Raw genomic sequence first — 16538 nt, 5'->3', positions numbered from 1 at the left:
CCATAATATGGAATCCAGTGCAAAAGACATATATGTACAGTGTTGTGTTAATAAAATCATTTGGTCAATACAAGCATTTCTGCTTGCCAGATGGAATGACCTCCCTTCTCCCTGTGTGCTATTATCTGTGGGGCATGGGGCATGCAGAAGCAGTGGGGGCAAGAAGCCCCATCACTCTACCAAGATTGTTGTGCTGATTTTCACTAGTGCAACTCTTTAGTTGAAATTAGACACAGAATTAAATAATTGTGACTCCAGGAACCTGTTTTTACAACAACCAGAACTGAATGGAGCTCACAATCCTTCCACATTTAAAAATAAAAATAAAAATCTTCTCCTTGTTATCCCGCACCCTCCAAAAACCCTTTCTTCATTTCAACACTATAATATGGGGGTAGAGAGAGCTACTTTGTTGCAACCATTGCTAAACAATTGGGAGTCAGGAATCTTTGCCAATTTGTTTCAAACCACCACTCAGAGATATATGAGTTCTTCCTGTTCTGCCTTCTATCCACAACTGAATTAGGTTACTGGCTGTACTAGGTATGGTATGAGTGATGTGAAGGGAATGAAATGGCTTATAAGGAGCTGACCTTTGTGCTGAATTTTTACAAGATATGTGACCAGATGAATCTGCAGCACCCACAGCATTTGATCTGAACCCTCTAAAGTTGTTGATAGCTTTATTTGACTTTAATAGAACAGAATCGGATCCTCATATTTCCTGCTCTTTGAAAGGTTCTTAAAAGTACAAAACCAATAAAGTCTGTTGAGTTTCTTATGTCTTCGTATTATTGAAAGTATAAGTTATTCGGCAGCTAGGTAGCTCCTACAAACTCCAGTCTTGATAGTTGTCGCAGTAGCTTGTTAACATTGTAGGAACAGAGTTGCAGAAAGAAGAGAAGACTATTCTCATAAATACTCCAGGACTATAAATAGTATGACATACATACCAAGAAAAAGTAAATCCTGCTCAGAATTTCCCAGAATTTTGTGCCATGGCAGGAGCTACTCCACTGAGCACATGCAGTGGATTTGGCAGCAGGGCAGAGTGAAACAGGACACCCTGCCCCTGGCTGGTGCAGAACTGAGTAACTAGGTGGACCCAGCTCATCCACCCCAAATTTCAGTGATGCAAGCCAGATAAGATTCTTCCAAACAATGGATTGTTGTGATCTTATTATGGCCTGATCAGGCATTTAGCAATAACAGCAACAGAGCAGAGGGCAGGCTAGCAGAACAAGGGACAAGGGAGCCCTTTTCGTTTCCAGGGCCGGCCTATCCATCAGGCAAGGTGAGGTGGCTGCCTCAAGTGGCAGGATTGACAGGCGCAGCAGATCAGGATGTAGATCTTTGTTTCCCTCTTGCTCCTGATGTAGATCTTCACTCACTCCTTCCCTAGCTGGGCGGGGAAAAGCGATCTTGCGATTGACCTCAAGTACCCAAATGTCTTGGGTCGGCCCTGTGTGCTGTATGTCATAATACTCCAGTTCCAATACTCTGGGCCAGAGCTTTCCAAATTTTTCATGTTGGTGACACGCTTTTTAGGCATGCATCATTTCGCGACACAATAATCCAGTTTTACTAGCAAACCGGAGGTTAAACAAACCCCTTTCCAGCCCTGGGAAGAGCACAGGGAGCATTCACGCGACACACCTACACACTGCAGCTGACACATCGACGTGTCAAGACACACAGTTTGGAAAGCTCTGCTCTGGGCCCAATTCAAAGTACTGGCTTTGACCTATAAACAGCTCAGGACTTCAATACCTCAAGGACTGCCTCTTTCCATATGAACCTACCATGAGATCATTTTCTGAAGCCCTTCTTTGTGTGCCTTCTCCACAGGAGGTCTGGAGCGTGGCAACATGAGAACTGGCCTTTTCTGCAGTGGTCCCGCGTTTGTGGAATGCTCTCCCCAGGGGGATTTGCCTGGAGCCTTCATTAGACACCTTTAGGCTCCAGGCAAAAACATTCCTCTTTCACCAGATCTTTGAGGTCCAATGCCCTTATAAAATGGGGGGAGGGGGTTGTTGGCTTCTTGTTGTTTTTATTTTGTGTATTTTGTGATTTTATATTGTGATTTTATCATGTGAACAGCTCTGAGACCTGCGGGTTTAGGGCGGTATACAACTTTAATAAATAGTAATAATAAAAATAATTCAGCTGCTAGTTTTATTATAGTTTTCTAGCGCAATGGTGGCTTTGAGGCGTCCTCTGGCCAAGGGAATGATGGGAATCCTTAGACAGTGGAGAGGGGGCAGAGTTTGAAATGTTTGCAAACAGAAAGATGACGGGTTTTCCGTGTTCCCGCGCACCAGATGGCCTCAGGCTTGACACCCCCCTCCGAAAAGAAACGGAGAGAACGACTACGGGTATTTGCGCCTCTGACAGATGAGCGGAGGCGGCTCCTTTAAGTACCGAATTGCGGCTTCCTTTTTCTCTCAGCTGCTGCCGCTGCCGGAGAGCCAGAAGCGCCTTCTCCGTTGCCGGAGCGCGCTCGGCATTTACTTCCCGCCGCTCCCGTCACCTCCTCCCGCCTCAGCCTTTCGACCCAGCAGCACCATCTCTCCTCAGCCGCTCGCCTTCTTCGACCGCGGCTAAACCGATAGAGGGGAATTCCTGGGCGCCTCGCTCCACCCGGCGCGCGCGAGCTCCTGAGCTGAGGGGGCGCATCTGGCCGCCTTCTCACGGCCCCTCCCGCGCGCCCTTTGTTGCCGCCGCGCGAGGGGGCCGGCCCGGCCGCGGCGTAGCTCAGGTAGAGAGGCGGGAAAAGGACCCCGGGCCCGGCTCGCATCTTCGCGCCTGTTCTGTTGTGGTGCATGTCCGTCTTCCCCTCGACGCTGCTCCCCGGCGACCCTCTCGGACACCACCACCATGTCCTTGGCTTTCTGTGGCAGCGAGAACAACTCGGCTGCCTACAAGGTGACCAATGGGGTGCTCAACAACGGCTGCTTCGTGGACGCGCTCAACGTGGTGCCTCACGTTTTCCTCCTATTCATCACCTTCCCCATCCTCTTCATAGGTGAGTGAGCGAAGGAGGGACGCCTGGGGATGCGGGGCCGCCGGGCATACATTTCCCTCCCCCGTTCCCGGTCTGCGCCGCCCGAGCCTGTTCATTCGCAGGCATCCATCCGAGCAGACAGGCGAAGGAAGCAAAGACGGTGTTGGCTGAGCGGTGCTGACCTGCTTTCCCCAGCAGGAGCAGCAGGAGCATCATCCTTCCCTAGCTCGGAGGCAAAGGCTTTAGAGAGCATCTTCCTAGGAAAAGCACTGGCGGCAGCAGAAAATGCATGTCAGGCTTCTTCTGCCTTCGTCCCTCTCACTGAAGTGCAGCCCATCTTTTTGCAGACCAACTTGTCAGGCGTCCTGAATAAGTCAGAACATGGATCGTGTGTGCCTTGAAAAAGGGTTGAATGAAGTCAAGGAAGGTTATTGAGAGGAGAAGATGCAAACGTATTAGGGTTTAGTCAAACAGAGGAAAGAAGAAAGCACTGCTGCAGTGGACCTGCTTGTGTTGGTTTTTTTAAAAAATGAGTTCCCTAGCTTAAAACTAGGGGTGCACTTTTTTTACTGGTCCAGCAGTAGTTTGTAGTGGCGATGTCTAACTTTAACTGGCATGCTACCAGTCATGCCAGTGAACCATTATTTGTTTATTCATTTATGTATTTGTCTTTTATTGATTTATTCAATTTCTATACCAGCCTTCTTCCAAAGATCAATATAACTCTAGTCTGAATCTGTTCTAGGTCATGAACACATGATGGCACAAATGCTGTTTTAAAAAACACATTTTCTAGACTTCTTTTTCAAGAGAAATGCTGAAAGAGCTGCGTAAGAGAAATCCACAAATCCAGCACTGTTGTTGATGTCCTTTGGCAATGCCTATTCACCTTAAAGCTAAAGGACTGGCTTATTGATCATTTTCAGTGTTTCAATATAATCAGTCTTTTACTTCAGGAAGTCTATTATCTGATCATGCAAAGCACTTCAGACAGTATGAATTGTTTCCCATTCAGTGATGGTGTGAGGACTCTGATTCTGCAAGTATAACATCCACCTGCTAGAAAGAGTGCTATAACTCTTTCCTCTCACCATTATTTTCTAAACCTTTGTTTTTTTTAGAAAAGTTTTAATAGGTATAGATTGATTACTCACTTTGAGCATATGCATTTATTTGATGTATAACCCCAGGCTACCTTCCACTTTTTGTTGTGGGTTTTATTTTTGTAAACAGTGTACCCGTGAGGTTCCCCCACACTTCCTTCCCATTCTGAAAATACCCTTCCTGCCTAGACAGAAGCACAAACTGATATCCTAGGAAGGTGAAGCTAATATCCTAGGCAGTATAACAGGCTCTTCATGAAAATAAATACACAATGCACTCTATATTATGTTGAACACAAGAAAGTAATTTGTACTGCACAAATACTGTAACCCCAAACCCACTGACTAGAAAGTAAGTCTCACTGAAGTTAATGAGACATTTTTGATGGGAGGCGAGGGATATTTCTATCTCACCATTCTTCTTAGGAACTTAAGGGGCCATACATATTCCTCACACAATTTAACCATCATTCCTAGCATGTGAGGTGGGTTAGGCTGAGAGATAGTAACTGGCCTAGGGTTAGGCAGTGAATTTCATAACATGGTTTGAACATGGGTCTCCCAGGTCCTAGACCACTGCATTAAACAACAACATGCAAATCATTGCTAGAATGAATCTGGGGTGTGTTTGCACTAATAGTGTTGAAAGCCCCTTCTTATTCAGTTAAGCAGTTAACACTAGCACTAGTGTTCAGTTTCTCAATCATATATACATTGTTGTTCCAACTATAGAGCAAATTCAGAATTCTAGCTTTTATTTAGTATTTACTAGATTACAAGAGTCTAAATATAAAGGATATTTGATCCCATTTGTATCTTATTTTAGACCCTTAATGCAATTATGATGTTTTAAACAAATGTTTTGTTTCTTACTTTGTTTCCATTTCATACTTAAAAGCAAAAGAACCACTTCTATTTCCAGTTCAGAATGGACAGGGGTTTGCATTTTTATTCACTTTTTCTGCACAAAACTCTCAGGATAATTGTGATTATTTGCTTTCTTACATTTAGGATGGGGAAGTCAAAGCTCCAAAGTTCATATCCACCACAGTACTTGGCTTCATTTTCCTGGTCACAATTTACGCTGGATTTTGACTTTCATTCTTTTGTTTGTGCTGGTATGTGAAATAGCTGAGGGTATAGTGTCCGATGGGTAAGTACATAATTGGTTTTTTTTTTCATTTTCACAATACTTTCTCATTTTTAATGCAGTTGTATGCAACTTGCTATACACAAGTTTGTTTACTGCCAACTCTGCTTGTTAGAAATGTAATCTGTGTTCGAGGTGATTAATCTACTGACTTGTGTCAGATATTCCAAAGACCTCGCCAAGAATGTGTGTGTACAAATACACATACACTCTAAATTATCTTTAGCTAGCCAGTTCATTCTGTCTGTTTGCCAACTCTCTTGTGAAAATTTGCTGCATCCTCTATGGATGAAAAAGATAATAGGAATCCAAAGTAAGAGACAATATGAGACCCTTCATTGCACTGTTCTGTCAAGCAGAACAGCTGAAAGGGAGCTCCAAACTTATAGAAGTTACATCAAATCCCCTTAAAAAAAACAAAAACTCAACATGATACATTGTGCATTGGGAGATTCAGATAATTTTAGCCAATAGCACTATCATGACATACTTTAAATCAGGCATCCCCAAATTGTGGCCCTCCAGATGTTTTGGCCTACAACTCCCATGATCCCTAGCTAACAGGACCAGTGGTCAGGGAAGATGGGAATTGTAGTCCAAAACATCTGGAAGGCCGAAGTTGGGGGATGCCTGCTTTAAATTATGTGAAATGTTGCTAAAATTACTAGAATTGCCAGTTCATTTTGTTTTGCTGCTTAAACAAAGCTGGAGTAGCAGCTATTTCAAACATTTATTTGGATCCTAAGTTGCTCCTCCATTCACATTTGTGGGAATGCCATTTTAAGACTGTTGTAGAGTTGTGCAAGGGGAAGGGGGAGAAGCTCCATTAGATGACTGTTAAATTGGATCCATTCACAGATATAAAGTTTGTATCAGAGCCAATGTCTGTGGTTATCCGAAGTTCTTGTCCTGTACTTGAGAAATGCTAGCACATACTTGCATCTGAAGAGCAATCAGCAGTACAGAAAGTAACTCAGTGAATTTAAAAGGGGATTACAACAGCTTCTTGAATCCCAAACAGTTTATCTTTTTAACAGTCTACTTGGCAGCAGAAGGTTATGTTAGGCCTTGGCACCCAGCCAGTCCTTAAGATAACACCACATAATAAAATTTCTGTTGCTCATATCTTCCTGACAAATTTCTGCATAGTATACTCACAGCTTTAGCAGTCAAACTGTCAAATTTTCAATATTCCTCTGGGCTCTTTTGGCTTCTGGTAGTGTTTACAATCGATATAAGGGAGTTTAAATGGTGGCAGGTTTAGAACAGAGGTTGAAGAAATCCATGCAAATCCTTGGGAAAACATTTCCCATCTACATATATCTGCTTAAATGAAAGATAGTGCTTCTGCCTTTAAAACGCATCTATTCTTTTACGCACTATGAACCCACGGCATAGAATTTTATAGCCTTTCTCTTCAATTCTAGTAAAAAGCTGGACTCATACCTTTGTCAGACAACCCCCTTTCACTTTAAGAATACATTGTGCCAAGCTGACACTGCTCTGGGGGGGAGTACTGTCAATCAGAAAAGCTTGTGGTATTTATGAGAATCCCCAAACACGTTTGGACCACCATTTAAATTTTTTATTAATTAATACTGGACTACACAGACCCTTGATCTGATCTAGCAAGGCAGTTGCTACGTAGACAAAGGTCTACACAATCTGACTTTGACAATTGTCTCTTGCTTAACAACTTTCTGCCCAGCTGGGTAATCAAACTGAAATTGGAGCTTTCTGCACAGAGTGCTTATGACAGGTGTGAATTATTTTATGATTGTGTTTTGTTTATGTTTCCTTATGTGTGTCAAGGGGAGGGAGAGAAACAGGTGGGAAAGCCCCTTAAACCAGTGTTGTTGTATAATATATTTCAAATAAAGCTATAAAATTATTTCTGTTCTAAGTGCAATCATATTCTCATTTAAACAAATCTACTGTGAAAGGGAATAAAATCTTCATGTGCACTGATTTACTTTTTGGTCAATAATTAGTTCATTAAGGCTGCAATGATATACCCATTACCTCAATGGGACTTACTTCTGAGGAGGCATGTACTGTATATGATTGTGCTGCCATTCAGTTTTGGGCACATCCAGCATGGGTCCAAGTGTTGTTGTTTTTTGCTGTCCTGTGCTTTTTAGACACATGTCTGAGGGGTTTTGCCCTTCCCCCCAATGTTTTCCTCAAGAGAACCCACTCTTTAGCAAAAAAAGAAAAAAGGAGCAAACGTCAATCCAGAGAAAACCGGATTTATGTTTGCTCTGATTCAGCAGTAAATATCAGGTTTCCCAGGGGAAAGTAGCAGGACAAGGGCAAGTGTGGATGAACCCAAACTGAAAATTAAAGTGATGCATGGAAATTTTCCTTTCTTTTCTGCCCTCATATGAATCATGAACATAATAAATTACATGTTGATTGAAAAAGAAAGATGGGGAAGCTAACATTGTTGCATGCATTTGGGGGCGACCACTCACTGGGCTTCAGCCTTGTATCTTAGGAATGGGAACTCTTTATGTGTGTATTTGCACACCTACACACACACACACACACCACCTGGAGTGACTGAACCATACATGCATTCCTTTGTGTGTTATCAGAATCTCTGTTCAAATAAATTTGGATCTTCATGTAGGCTTCAGAGCAAACATGCTACTCTCCATCAGCGTACTCCTGATTAATGTGTTTTGTTATACTTAGGGATTCAGACTCTCGTCATTTGCACCTGTACATGCCACCTGGAATGGCGTTCTTAGCAGCCATCACATCAATTGTTTACTATCACAACATTGAAACATCAAATTTTCCAAAGTTATTAATAGGTATGTACCCACAATACAGAAAAATATGAAATTGTGGATATGTTATGAGGAGAAGCTCTGTTAGGTCTTGCTGGAAGTTCACTTCAGTGCCCCCCCCCAACTGAAATTTTATTGTCTAACTAAAGCTTACTACAGTGGTACCTCGGGTTACAGACGCTTCAGGTTACAGACTCCACTAACCCAGAAATAGTACCTCGGGTTAAGAACTTTGCTTCAGGATGAGAACAGAAATTGTGCATGCGCGGCAGCAGTGTGAGGCACTATTAGCTAAAGTGGTACCTCAGGTTAAGAACTGTTTCAGGTTAAGAACGGATCTCCAGAACGAATTAAGTTCTTAACCCGAGGTACCACAATAGTACTGTTCTCCTCTGTTTCCCACTAACAAAGCTGATTTCAAGACTCTAGTATTAATATTTTTTATGAAATGAACTCCCCCCCCCATTTATTTTTTATTAAGAACATGGGCATAGCCAGGATTTATGTTAGGGGGCAGAACCTCAGTATTTTCATTGATTTACTTGATTTGGGAGGGGGCAACTGTCCCTCTCTGCCCCCTCCCCTTTGGCTACTCCCATGATTTAGAATTATGTCCCACCTCATATTCCAGAATATCTATTTGTTGTCCACACCAATACTTTGAGGCTACATGGCTGTTATCAGCATACACATATTGCTTTGATATTTTTTGAATTAAAAAAATTAGCTCCACAGAATTGATGTTCCTGGAATTGTTGGCAAATAGTGTCTTTGTTTGTACTGTTGATGCATGTAGCTTTCTTGGGAATAGTTATGGGATGTCATCTCATCCTTTGACAGGAAATTTGTGTCATATGTGAATAGTTCCACAGTTGTTAGGCCCATATGTTTCTCTGAGAAAATGGAAAATGACCATTTTTTTCCTGTCTAATCTCATGAGACTGAATGTCAGAAAACCAGCACTTCCTATGTGTATTTATTTAACTACAGTATTTGAACAACTCAATACTTAGTCTTATCTGCTGAATGAGAAGCTGTGCTTTGTTTGGAAAGTTGAAGTTAAAATATCTAAATAAAAGATGGATCACTTTGTTCTTCTATAGCATTGATATCTAAGAATATGGTGAAGAACTTCAGCTCTGCAGCAACATACAGCCCCCCAGGTCTTTCTCTCTGGCTCCTATAACTCTCCCCAGATCACACACACTCTCCACAGTCCACTGTTCCCCACTAGCACTGCTTCATGTAGGGGGGTGTTGTTTTTTTTGCCTGGCTGTGTCCTGCCCCACACTCAAATGAAGAACTAGAACTCGCAATTCTAATTCTGCCAAAGGCTTGAATTTTTAGATCTGATTGGCACATAAAGCAAGCTACTAGCTGCCTGTAGTTCCTGTGAACAGCACAACAGCCTGTGCTTGGGCGTGTGTAGCAGTCACAAGGATGTTAAACAAGACTGCTGATTACTTATTTTACAATGAATATACCGAAGACTGATACATCAAACTCACTTGTCATTCCTCCCCAATGTGATTGCCTCCATGTGGCAAGCCTTTCAATACACCCACTAACGCTTTTCTTTTCAGGTTCTGGTGCCACTGCAAAAAAATTCCCTGCTCCACAGGGCAAATTACAGTACAGCTTGGCTGTGTGAAGCAGAAGTCACTGGGAGCTATTTAAAAACATGCTCTTGTTAATGGGGCTCGGAAAGAGAATGAGAATATTTACAAGGGAATATTTACAGGGAAGCTTGTGTAGGAGTTAGTCAGAATTTCTTTCTTTCAAACACACACACGTGTGTGTGTGTGTGTGTGTGTGAAAGTTTCACCAAGTACATTCAGCATACTCAACTCTAACTGTACAAAGCAGGTACAAATCAATGCCAGAGAAAGTTATTGTAGTCATGCCTGAGAATGGTTATATTTATTACTTATCTTTGTGGTTGTAAGCTTAGTCAAAACTTCAGAATTTCCAACATTATAGAAATCTAAATTGCTACTATTCAGGAACAATCTTGTAATTTTATTTGCCTTCTTTAACTTTGAAGTGCTGTACTGACAAGTGCTTTATTCTTTTTTCAACAGCCTTGCTAGTCTACTGGACTTTAGCTTTTATAACCAAAACCATCAAATTTGTAAAGTTTTGTGATAATAATATTGGACCTCTCCAGCTTCGATTCTGCCTCACAGGATTCTTAGTAGTTCTTTATGGAATGTTGCTTCTTGTAGAAATTAATGTCATCAGGGTAAGGGTAAGTTGCATTTCCTGATAATTTAGATAGTTAAAAGTAAAGTTGTTAATGTTGTCCATTAGTAACTGCATCTTGTACGTACTAGTATTTCTGAAGTCCCATGAATATAGGTTTCCATATACATTTTCTTGGAAGGAGGTGGGATATTAGAATGACATCCAGTCAGTCCCAATTCAGTCATGTTCTCTTTCATGCCTCCTGGTGAAAATAAATTTGGCCATATACAGCTTTGTAAGCCAACATGCTAGTTATAATCAAGCTCAAGTAATTGACAAACTACTTTGACATTGTTCCTTTCCCTTTCCTCTGCCATCTCCTTGAGCATCAGGAGCACCAACTTATAGTTCGCAGCACTACTATGATGTAATTGCAATTTGAATGTGTTTAATGTTGCTGGATCCTGTCCATAATAGCCTTCAATTCTGACTCCCTGGATAAAATATTGCTTAAGAAATGTGTTCTGTCCAGAAACACAGCAGTGTCCTGCCAAATCTATACTGCACTGCTTGTCAAGCATTGAGATACTGGAAGGTGAGGAATCAATTGAAAATACATGCCTTAAAATCCATGGCAGCCTGGTCCTCTTGGACAGAGGATGACACATATTACACTATCCTATTATTCCTGCCTCCTCTCCATTAACTTACCTAAGATTCTTTTTGTCTTTGTTTAGAGATACGTTTTCTTCAAAACACCCAAGGAAGTTAAGCCTCCTGAGGACCTTCAGGATCTTGGAGTCAGATTCCTGCAACCATTTGTGAATTTGTTGTCCAAAGGAACATACTGGTGGATGAATGCATTCATTAAAACAGCTCACAAGAAACCAATAGACTTGAAAGCCATAGGAAAGCTGCCTATTGCCATGAGAGCTTTGACAAATTACATGCGCCTGAATGAGGCCTTTGAATCTCCAAAGGTATGAATAGAAAAGGATTACCCACAACTACTTTTCTGGCTTTAAACATGACTTGGATGCAGGCAGAAGAACTCCATGCATGCAATGGAATGCTCATGCCTACAGTCCGGTAGAAAACTGTCTCACTTCTCTTAAGCACCTATCAAAATGAATAAGGATTGAAAATTTGGCCCGTGATGTTCTCAGAGTTAAACTGTTTGGTGTCTAAAATCCTTTTATGTAAGAATTTTTTTGCTAGTATCTGTTTCTTTGGCTCAGCTTTAAATGCACTGTTTGTAACAGCACAATTATTCCAACGGTGCATATTTGCTTTTTTTTTATTCCCCCCACTTTCCCTTTTGTGCCATGCCTTTTAGGTGGTAGACCTGTGTGGAGTGCTAAGTAAATTCTAGGTACTTTAAAAAGTAATGATAAATCGATAAGTCAAGTGAGAGGCTTATGAAAATGATTTGTGAATGTTATTTATCACTTTGGAATATTACTTTCTTCCCATTAAAAGCAATTTTTCTTTAAATTATATATATGACAGAATAAAAACACTCCAAATCCGCAAGGATCCAAGTCTATCTGGTGTGCCCTCTGTAATGCCTTTGGAAGACCACTGGTCCTAAGCAGCACTTTCCGTATTCTGGCAGATCTGCTTGGATTTGCTGGCCCACTGTGTATCTCTGGAATTGTTCACCATGTTGGAAAAGGCAGCAACAATACCTTCCATCCCAAGGTACTATTTTTGTATTATTATTACCGTATATTAATTATTATTATTTTATTTAACTTCTATATTAGCCTTTTCTTAACATAGTATTGTGAAGCTCACTTTCTTATACAGTTGACCAAAGGTGAATGCAGCAGTTGAGCAAAAAAAAGGGGGGGAGTTGTTGTTGTTTAGTCGTTTAGTCGTGTCCAACTCTTCGTGACCCCCATGGACCAGAGCACACCAGACACTCATGTCTTCCACTGCCTCCCACAGTTTGGTCAAACTCATGCTGGTAGCTTTGACACTGTTCAACCATCTCGTCCTCTGTTGTCTCCTTCTCCTTGTGTCCTCCATCTTTCCCAACATCAGGGTCTTTTCCAGGGAGTCTTCTCTTCTCATGAGGTGGCCAAAGTATTGGAGCCTCAGCTTCAGGATCTGTCCTTCCAGTGAGCATTCAGGGCTGATTTCCTTAAGAATGGATAGGTTTCATCTTCTTGCAGTCCATGAAAAAAGGGTAGCCATAAACAAAACAGTATCGTGTTAACCCCATGCTTTTGTGGGCTCAAGTGTTAAAGTTAAACACATTACTAACTTGAGCAGGGATGTATTTAAGGAAGGAAGGTTTCTATGGATTAGTACCTCAAAGTCTATACTGAAGAGGCTAAAGAATGGAAAGGAGGTTGCTCTAAACAGTATCTTTTTAAGTATCGGTAACAAAAAAAGCAGATTTTACTGCGACAAAGAATTCCCATCAGAATCTTTAGAGAGATAAAATAAAAGCATACATGGGGATGATATTATCTCAGAACATTATATTCAATAAAAAAAATGAAGACTGTGATTTTCTGGAGTACTCTCCAGGGACTGGGGGAGGAAGCAGTTCTTCTGCAGAATACAGATGCAAATCAAGCATGTGGTTATGAATTAGGGCTAACAACATGGTGTGTTTTTATTGCTAGTTAATGCATCACAGTCTCTTTTAAAAGACTCATAAACAAGCCAGTTTGATTGAAAGACTTCTACTGTTGTTAATGGGTTTGCATCTGCTGCCATAATGGAATGGAAATGGATGTCCTATGATGAGGATGAAGAACTAATTTTATGTTTCTAAATCAATCAATATGCTGCTGTTTTCATCCCTTCTTCAGCATGTTAGTATACTTACTGGAGACATTTCAAGGGGTTACCTTTTCTATGCTGTAGATGGGAAGCATCAAGAACTGAAGTTCAGCATATTGACCCAGAAATTATTCATTACTGAATAATAAAAAATAAACATATTACCTGAAGGATTGTGTGTTGCAGCAAAAACAACAGTGAGCCTTGTGGCACCTTAAAGACTAAGTTCTATCTGTTGCCACAAAAGCTTTCATCTCCATCAGATGTGTGAAGTATTTTCCTAAGTTGCTGATATATATGCACATAGTTGCTCATTAGAAGTTTTCGAGCAAAAGCTTGGATGACTTCCTGCCAGGGGTGTTCACAGGGGGTTTGACTAAATGAAATTTTATTACAGATGCTGTGTTATGCACTTTTCACATTATTATAAATGTCCACCTAGAAATATATTCTATGATATCAGCATTCAGTGTAATTTGTCTACCTTCTGCATATTGAGGATGGTATGTCACTATCCTCCCACATGCCTTTTAAACATGTATTAATCTTAATCACGCCATTTGTGGTGGATCTTACCTCTCACCTGGTAAATATTTAAGCAAAATACATTTTAAAATAAAAGCATATACCATTCATATATCTAGAGATCACTTTTAATTTGTCAGTAGTTCAGGAATAGATTTTGAGATACAAAGAAGCTGATTGCTAGCCAAATCAAAACAACATATATTTTAAGGGGTATAGACTTTCAAACATTTGCCTTAGGGAGAAAGGTGATACAGTAAATAACATTACCATTTAAACCAGGGTTAACAGATGCTCAGATGGTCAATCAAATTCATTCAGTGGTTAAATTTAAATTGTAAAGGAATTATGATCTGATCTAGCAGAATTGTCTATTTCACCATCTTGGATAATTTCCCAGAAATCATAAAGGATTGTGTATCCTTTATTCCCCAACATGAAACACCTTGGTTTTGAACATATGTGTCCCCAGTTTGATGAGATTATGTGCAATTTGGATCATCAGTATATCTGGTCAGATTCTATTAGCAAGGTGCAACCCACTATGGGCACAAGAATTACACATGACAAAATTTTCATAGGGCTCAATAGAGCTGTGTACCCCTTTGTTCTCCTGGGGCAAGTACACGGGTTCATGCATATGAAGGATGCTGGGTCATTGTGGGGGTTGTATGGTTCCCTTATTGCTATCTAGCTCTTGCTTTCTTCCTCTTTGCAGTAAGATATTGAAGGTTCCCAAGGTGGATGCTGAGGGAGGAGGGAGGGAAACAGAGTGCTGTTAAGCTCTGTGGAAACCTCTTTCTAATGCAGGAACAGGACTGAGTATATACATTCCAAAGAATTCTCTCATTTTCCAATAGCCAGTGAAACAAAGTTGTCCTGGAGAACTTGGTCTTGAATATATACTTCTCAAGGTTATTCTTGTAACACAAAACTAATATCACATCACATGCAGTCTCCTTAGCATCTCTCAAGGGCAGCTACTTAAGTCTTGATGAGTAAACCTCAAATGCTAAGCTGTCACTGCTGTTCTCTCATTGCGTTTAACATTGCTTTTCTACTGCTGAGGAACCAGCAAGTGATCATGTTATATTGCAAATCGACTATGAAGATCAAATATTCAAAAGAGTTGCTACATATTTAACTGCCATTACAGGGTTAATTTTGAGAATATCTAAAGTTCTTGCCTCCAGATTTAAAACTTATGTTTTATGCTTCTGAAAGATACCATATATCATTAAGAAAAGCAAGCAAATCACATATCTTTATGATAGGTTGTCTGGCTAAGCATGTGTTCAGGTTGCAAAGTTGCATAGTTCTGGATAGGCCAAGGGAGACTTGAGAGCTCCACTGAGTATTTACTGTGTTCAGTAATGACTATTTCTCACATGATACCTTGCTGGATATATGTAGGGAGGGAGATATAAATTAAATTTTATTCTCTGTACTGCCCTGGAAACAGATGGTTCAAGGACTAGGAGTGCCAAAAAGATCTCATTGCTATGATCAGATAGTCACCTTCTCAACACTCACATTTTGATTTCATTAAGGTGGCAACTCAGTATGGACAGTCCTTGGCTGGGACTCATGTCAGGAGCTTCCAGATGTTCTGATCTGTGTGTGGGTCCCATATATGGTGAGCTACCAGACTGGAGATTGCAGCTCCCATCCACACCAGCAAGCATGGCCAATGGTCAAGGATGGTATGGGTTGTAGTCCAAGAGTATCTGGAGAACCACAGGTTAGCCATACCTCACCTAGGTCCTGGACTCCACCCATCCAGGCTGACCATTGAATCCTCCTGGACAAGAAAGAATATGAGGACTTCTGGACATCATTATATTTCTGAGTTTTGGCTTTCTCCAACACTGACCTGTCATTTGGTCCTCAGTCTTGACTTTCTCTTTGGTTCTGACTACTAGCATTGTCTCTCATTTCAATAAAGTAAAAGGATTGTCTGAATCACTGAAATACGTAGTTTATTCAGGTCATTGTTTCAGTTTCAAATGTTTGAGAACTCTATTTATATAAAGAATTATACAAAAGCAAAATTAATTCTGAATTGCCTTCTTCTTCCCCACCCCACCCCTAACAGACTGAAATACTTGGTGTTTCCTTCATTTCATCCCAAGAATTCCTGGCCAATGCTTATGTGTTGGCAGTCCTCCTTTTCTTTGCCCTTTTGTTGCAGAGAACCTTTCTCCAAGCATCATACTATGTTGCCATTGAAACAGGAATTAACCTGAGAGGAGCAATACAGGTATTTCAGATACTCCAGAAAATTTTACCTAATGAGTTATACAATCACTTGTTAACTTTTTTGAGTAAAGGAGCATGTTTTTAAAAAACTCCACCAATTAAAAGAAAAATAAAGAAAGAAAAGCTTAAACAACCTTGAGTTCAAAAAATACCTTTTTTTGAAACATAATAAACCATGTGGAAAGTATCTGATTTGTGCATAAAATAGAATCATGCTTCAATTTAAATGTCATATAATCTGTATCCCAAAAATCACCTTATCTCCTGACATGCCAGGATGTTTGGTTTATTTCACTTTCTTCTATAATCTCCTGGTTATGTGACAATCTTTCATGTCCTTGCTTTCTCCTACAGAAGCCTGCAGCTGTCTTATGGGTCTTATGTCTTATAGGTCCTCTGTGATTGATAGATAACATCTGACTTAATAAACATAGTTTGGGTTCCTATACTGCATTAACACCCTATATTTCAAATAAGCAATCATTTTTTATCTGTAAGCTTAAAAGCCACTTATTCTATCACATGAAACATGTAGATTGAACTTGCATGTTGCATCTGTGGTCCAAAATTAGTGTTTACCCAACTGGGGATGAGGGAAGTTCCTTTCTGTTAAAGAAGGAGAACTTCAAATATGTACCTTAAAGCACATATTTAAGACAACGTGTAGTTTGACCTGGTGAGTCTCAGCTTCTCCCCTCCCCATGGGAAGAAAGTGATTTGAG

General features: G+C 40.6%; 1 protein-coding gene across 1 annotated transcript in view; it reads left to right on the top strand.

The window, feature by feature from the left end:
* The first annotated feature begins 2257 nt into the window (after window positions 1–2257).
* Window positions 2258–16538, top strand: part of ABCC8 (ATP binding cassette subfamily C member 8) — a 65312-nt gene continuing 51031 nt past the window's right edge. Inside the window, exons 1-7 of the mRNA XM_035120206.2 lie at window positions 2258–3025; window positions 5119–5260; window positions 7955–8076; window positions 10134–10300; window positions 10974–11216; window positions 11746–11937; window positions 15653–15817. Of these exons, the coding sequence (XP_034976097.2) occupies window positions 2878–3025; window positions 5119–5260; window positions 7955–8076; window positions 10134–10300; window positions 10974–11216; window positions 11746–11937; window positions 15653–15817 (1179 nt within the window). The 5' untranslated portion in view covers window positions 2258–2877. The remainder of the gene's footprint in view (window positions 3026–5118; window positions 5261–7954; window positions 8077–10133; window positions 10301–10973; window positions 11217–11745; window positions 11938–15652; window positions 15818–16538) is intronic.

The sequence above is a fragment of the Zootoca vivipara genome, chromosome 1 (genome assembly GCF_963506605.1).
Source record: "Zootoca vivipara chromosome 1, rZooViv1.1, whole genome shotgun sequence".
NCBI classification, from domain to species: Eukaryota; Metazoa; Chordata; class Lepidosauria; order Squamata; family Lacertidae; genus Zootoca; species Zootoca vivipara.
The sequence above is the reverse complement of the archived record's forward strand: the minus strand, read 5'-3'. Positions and strand labels throughout refer to the sequence as shown.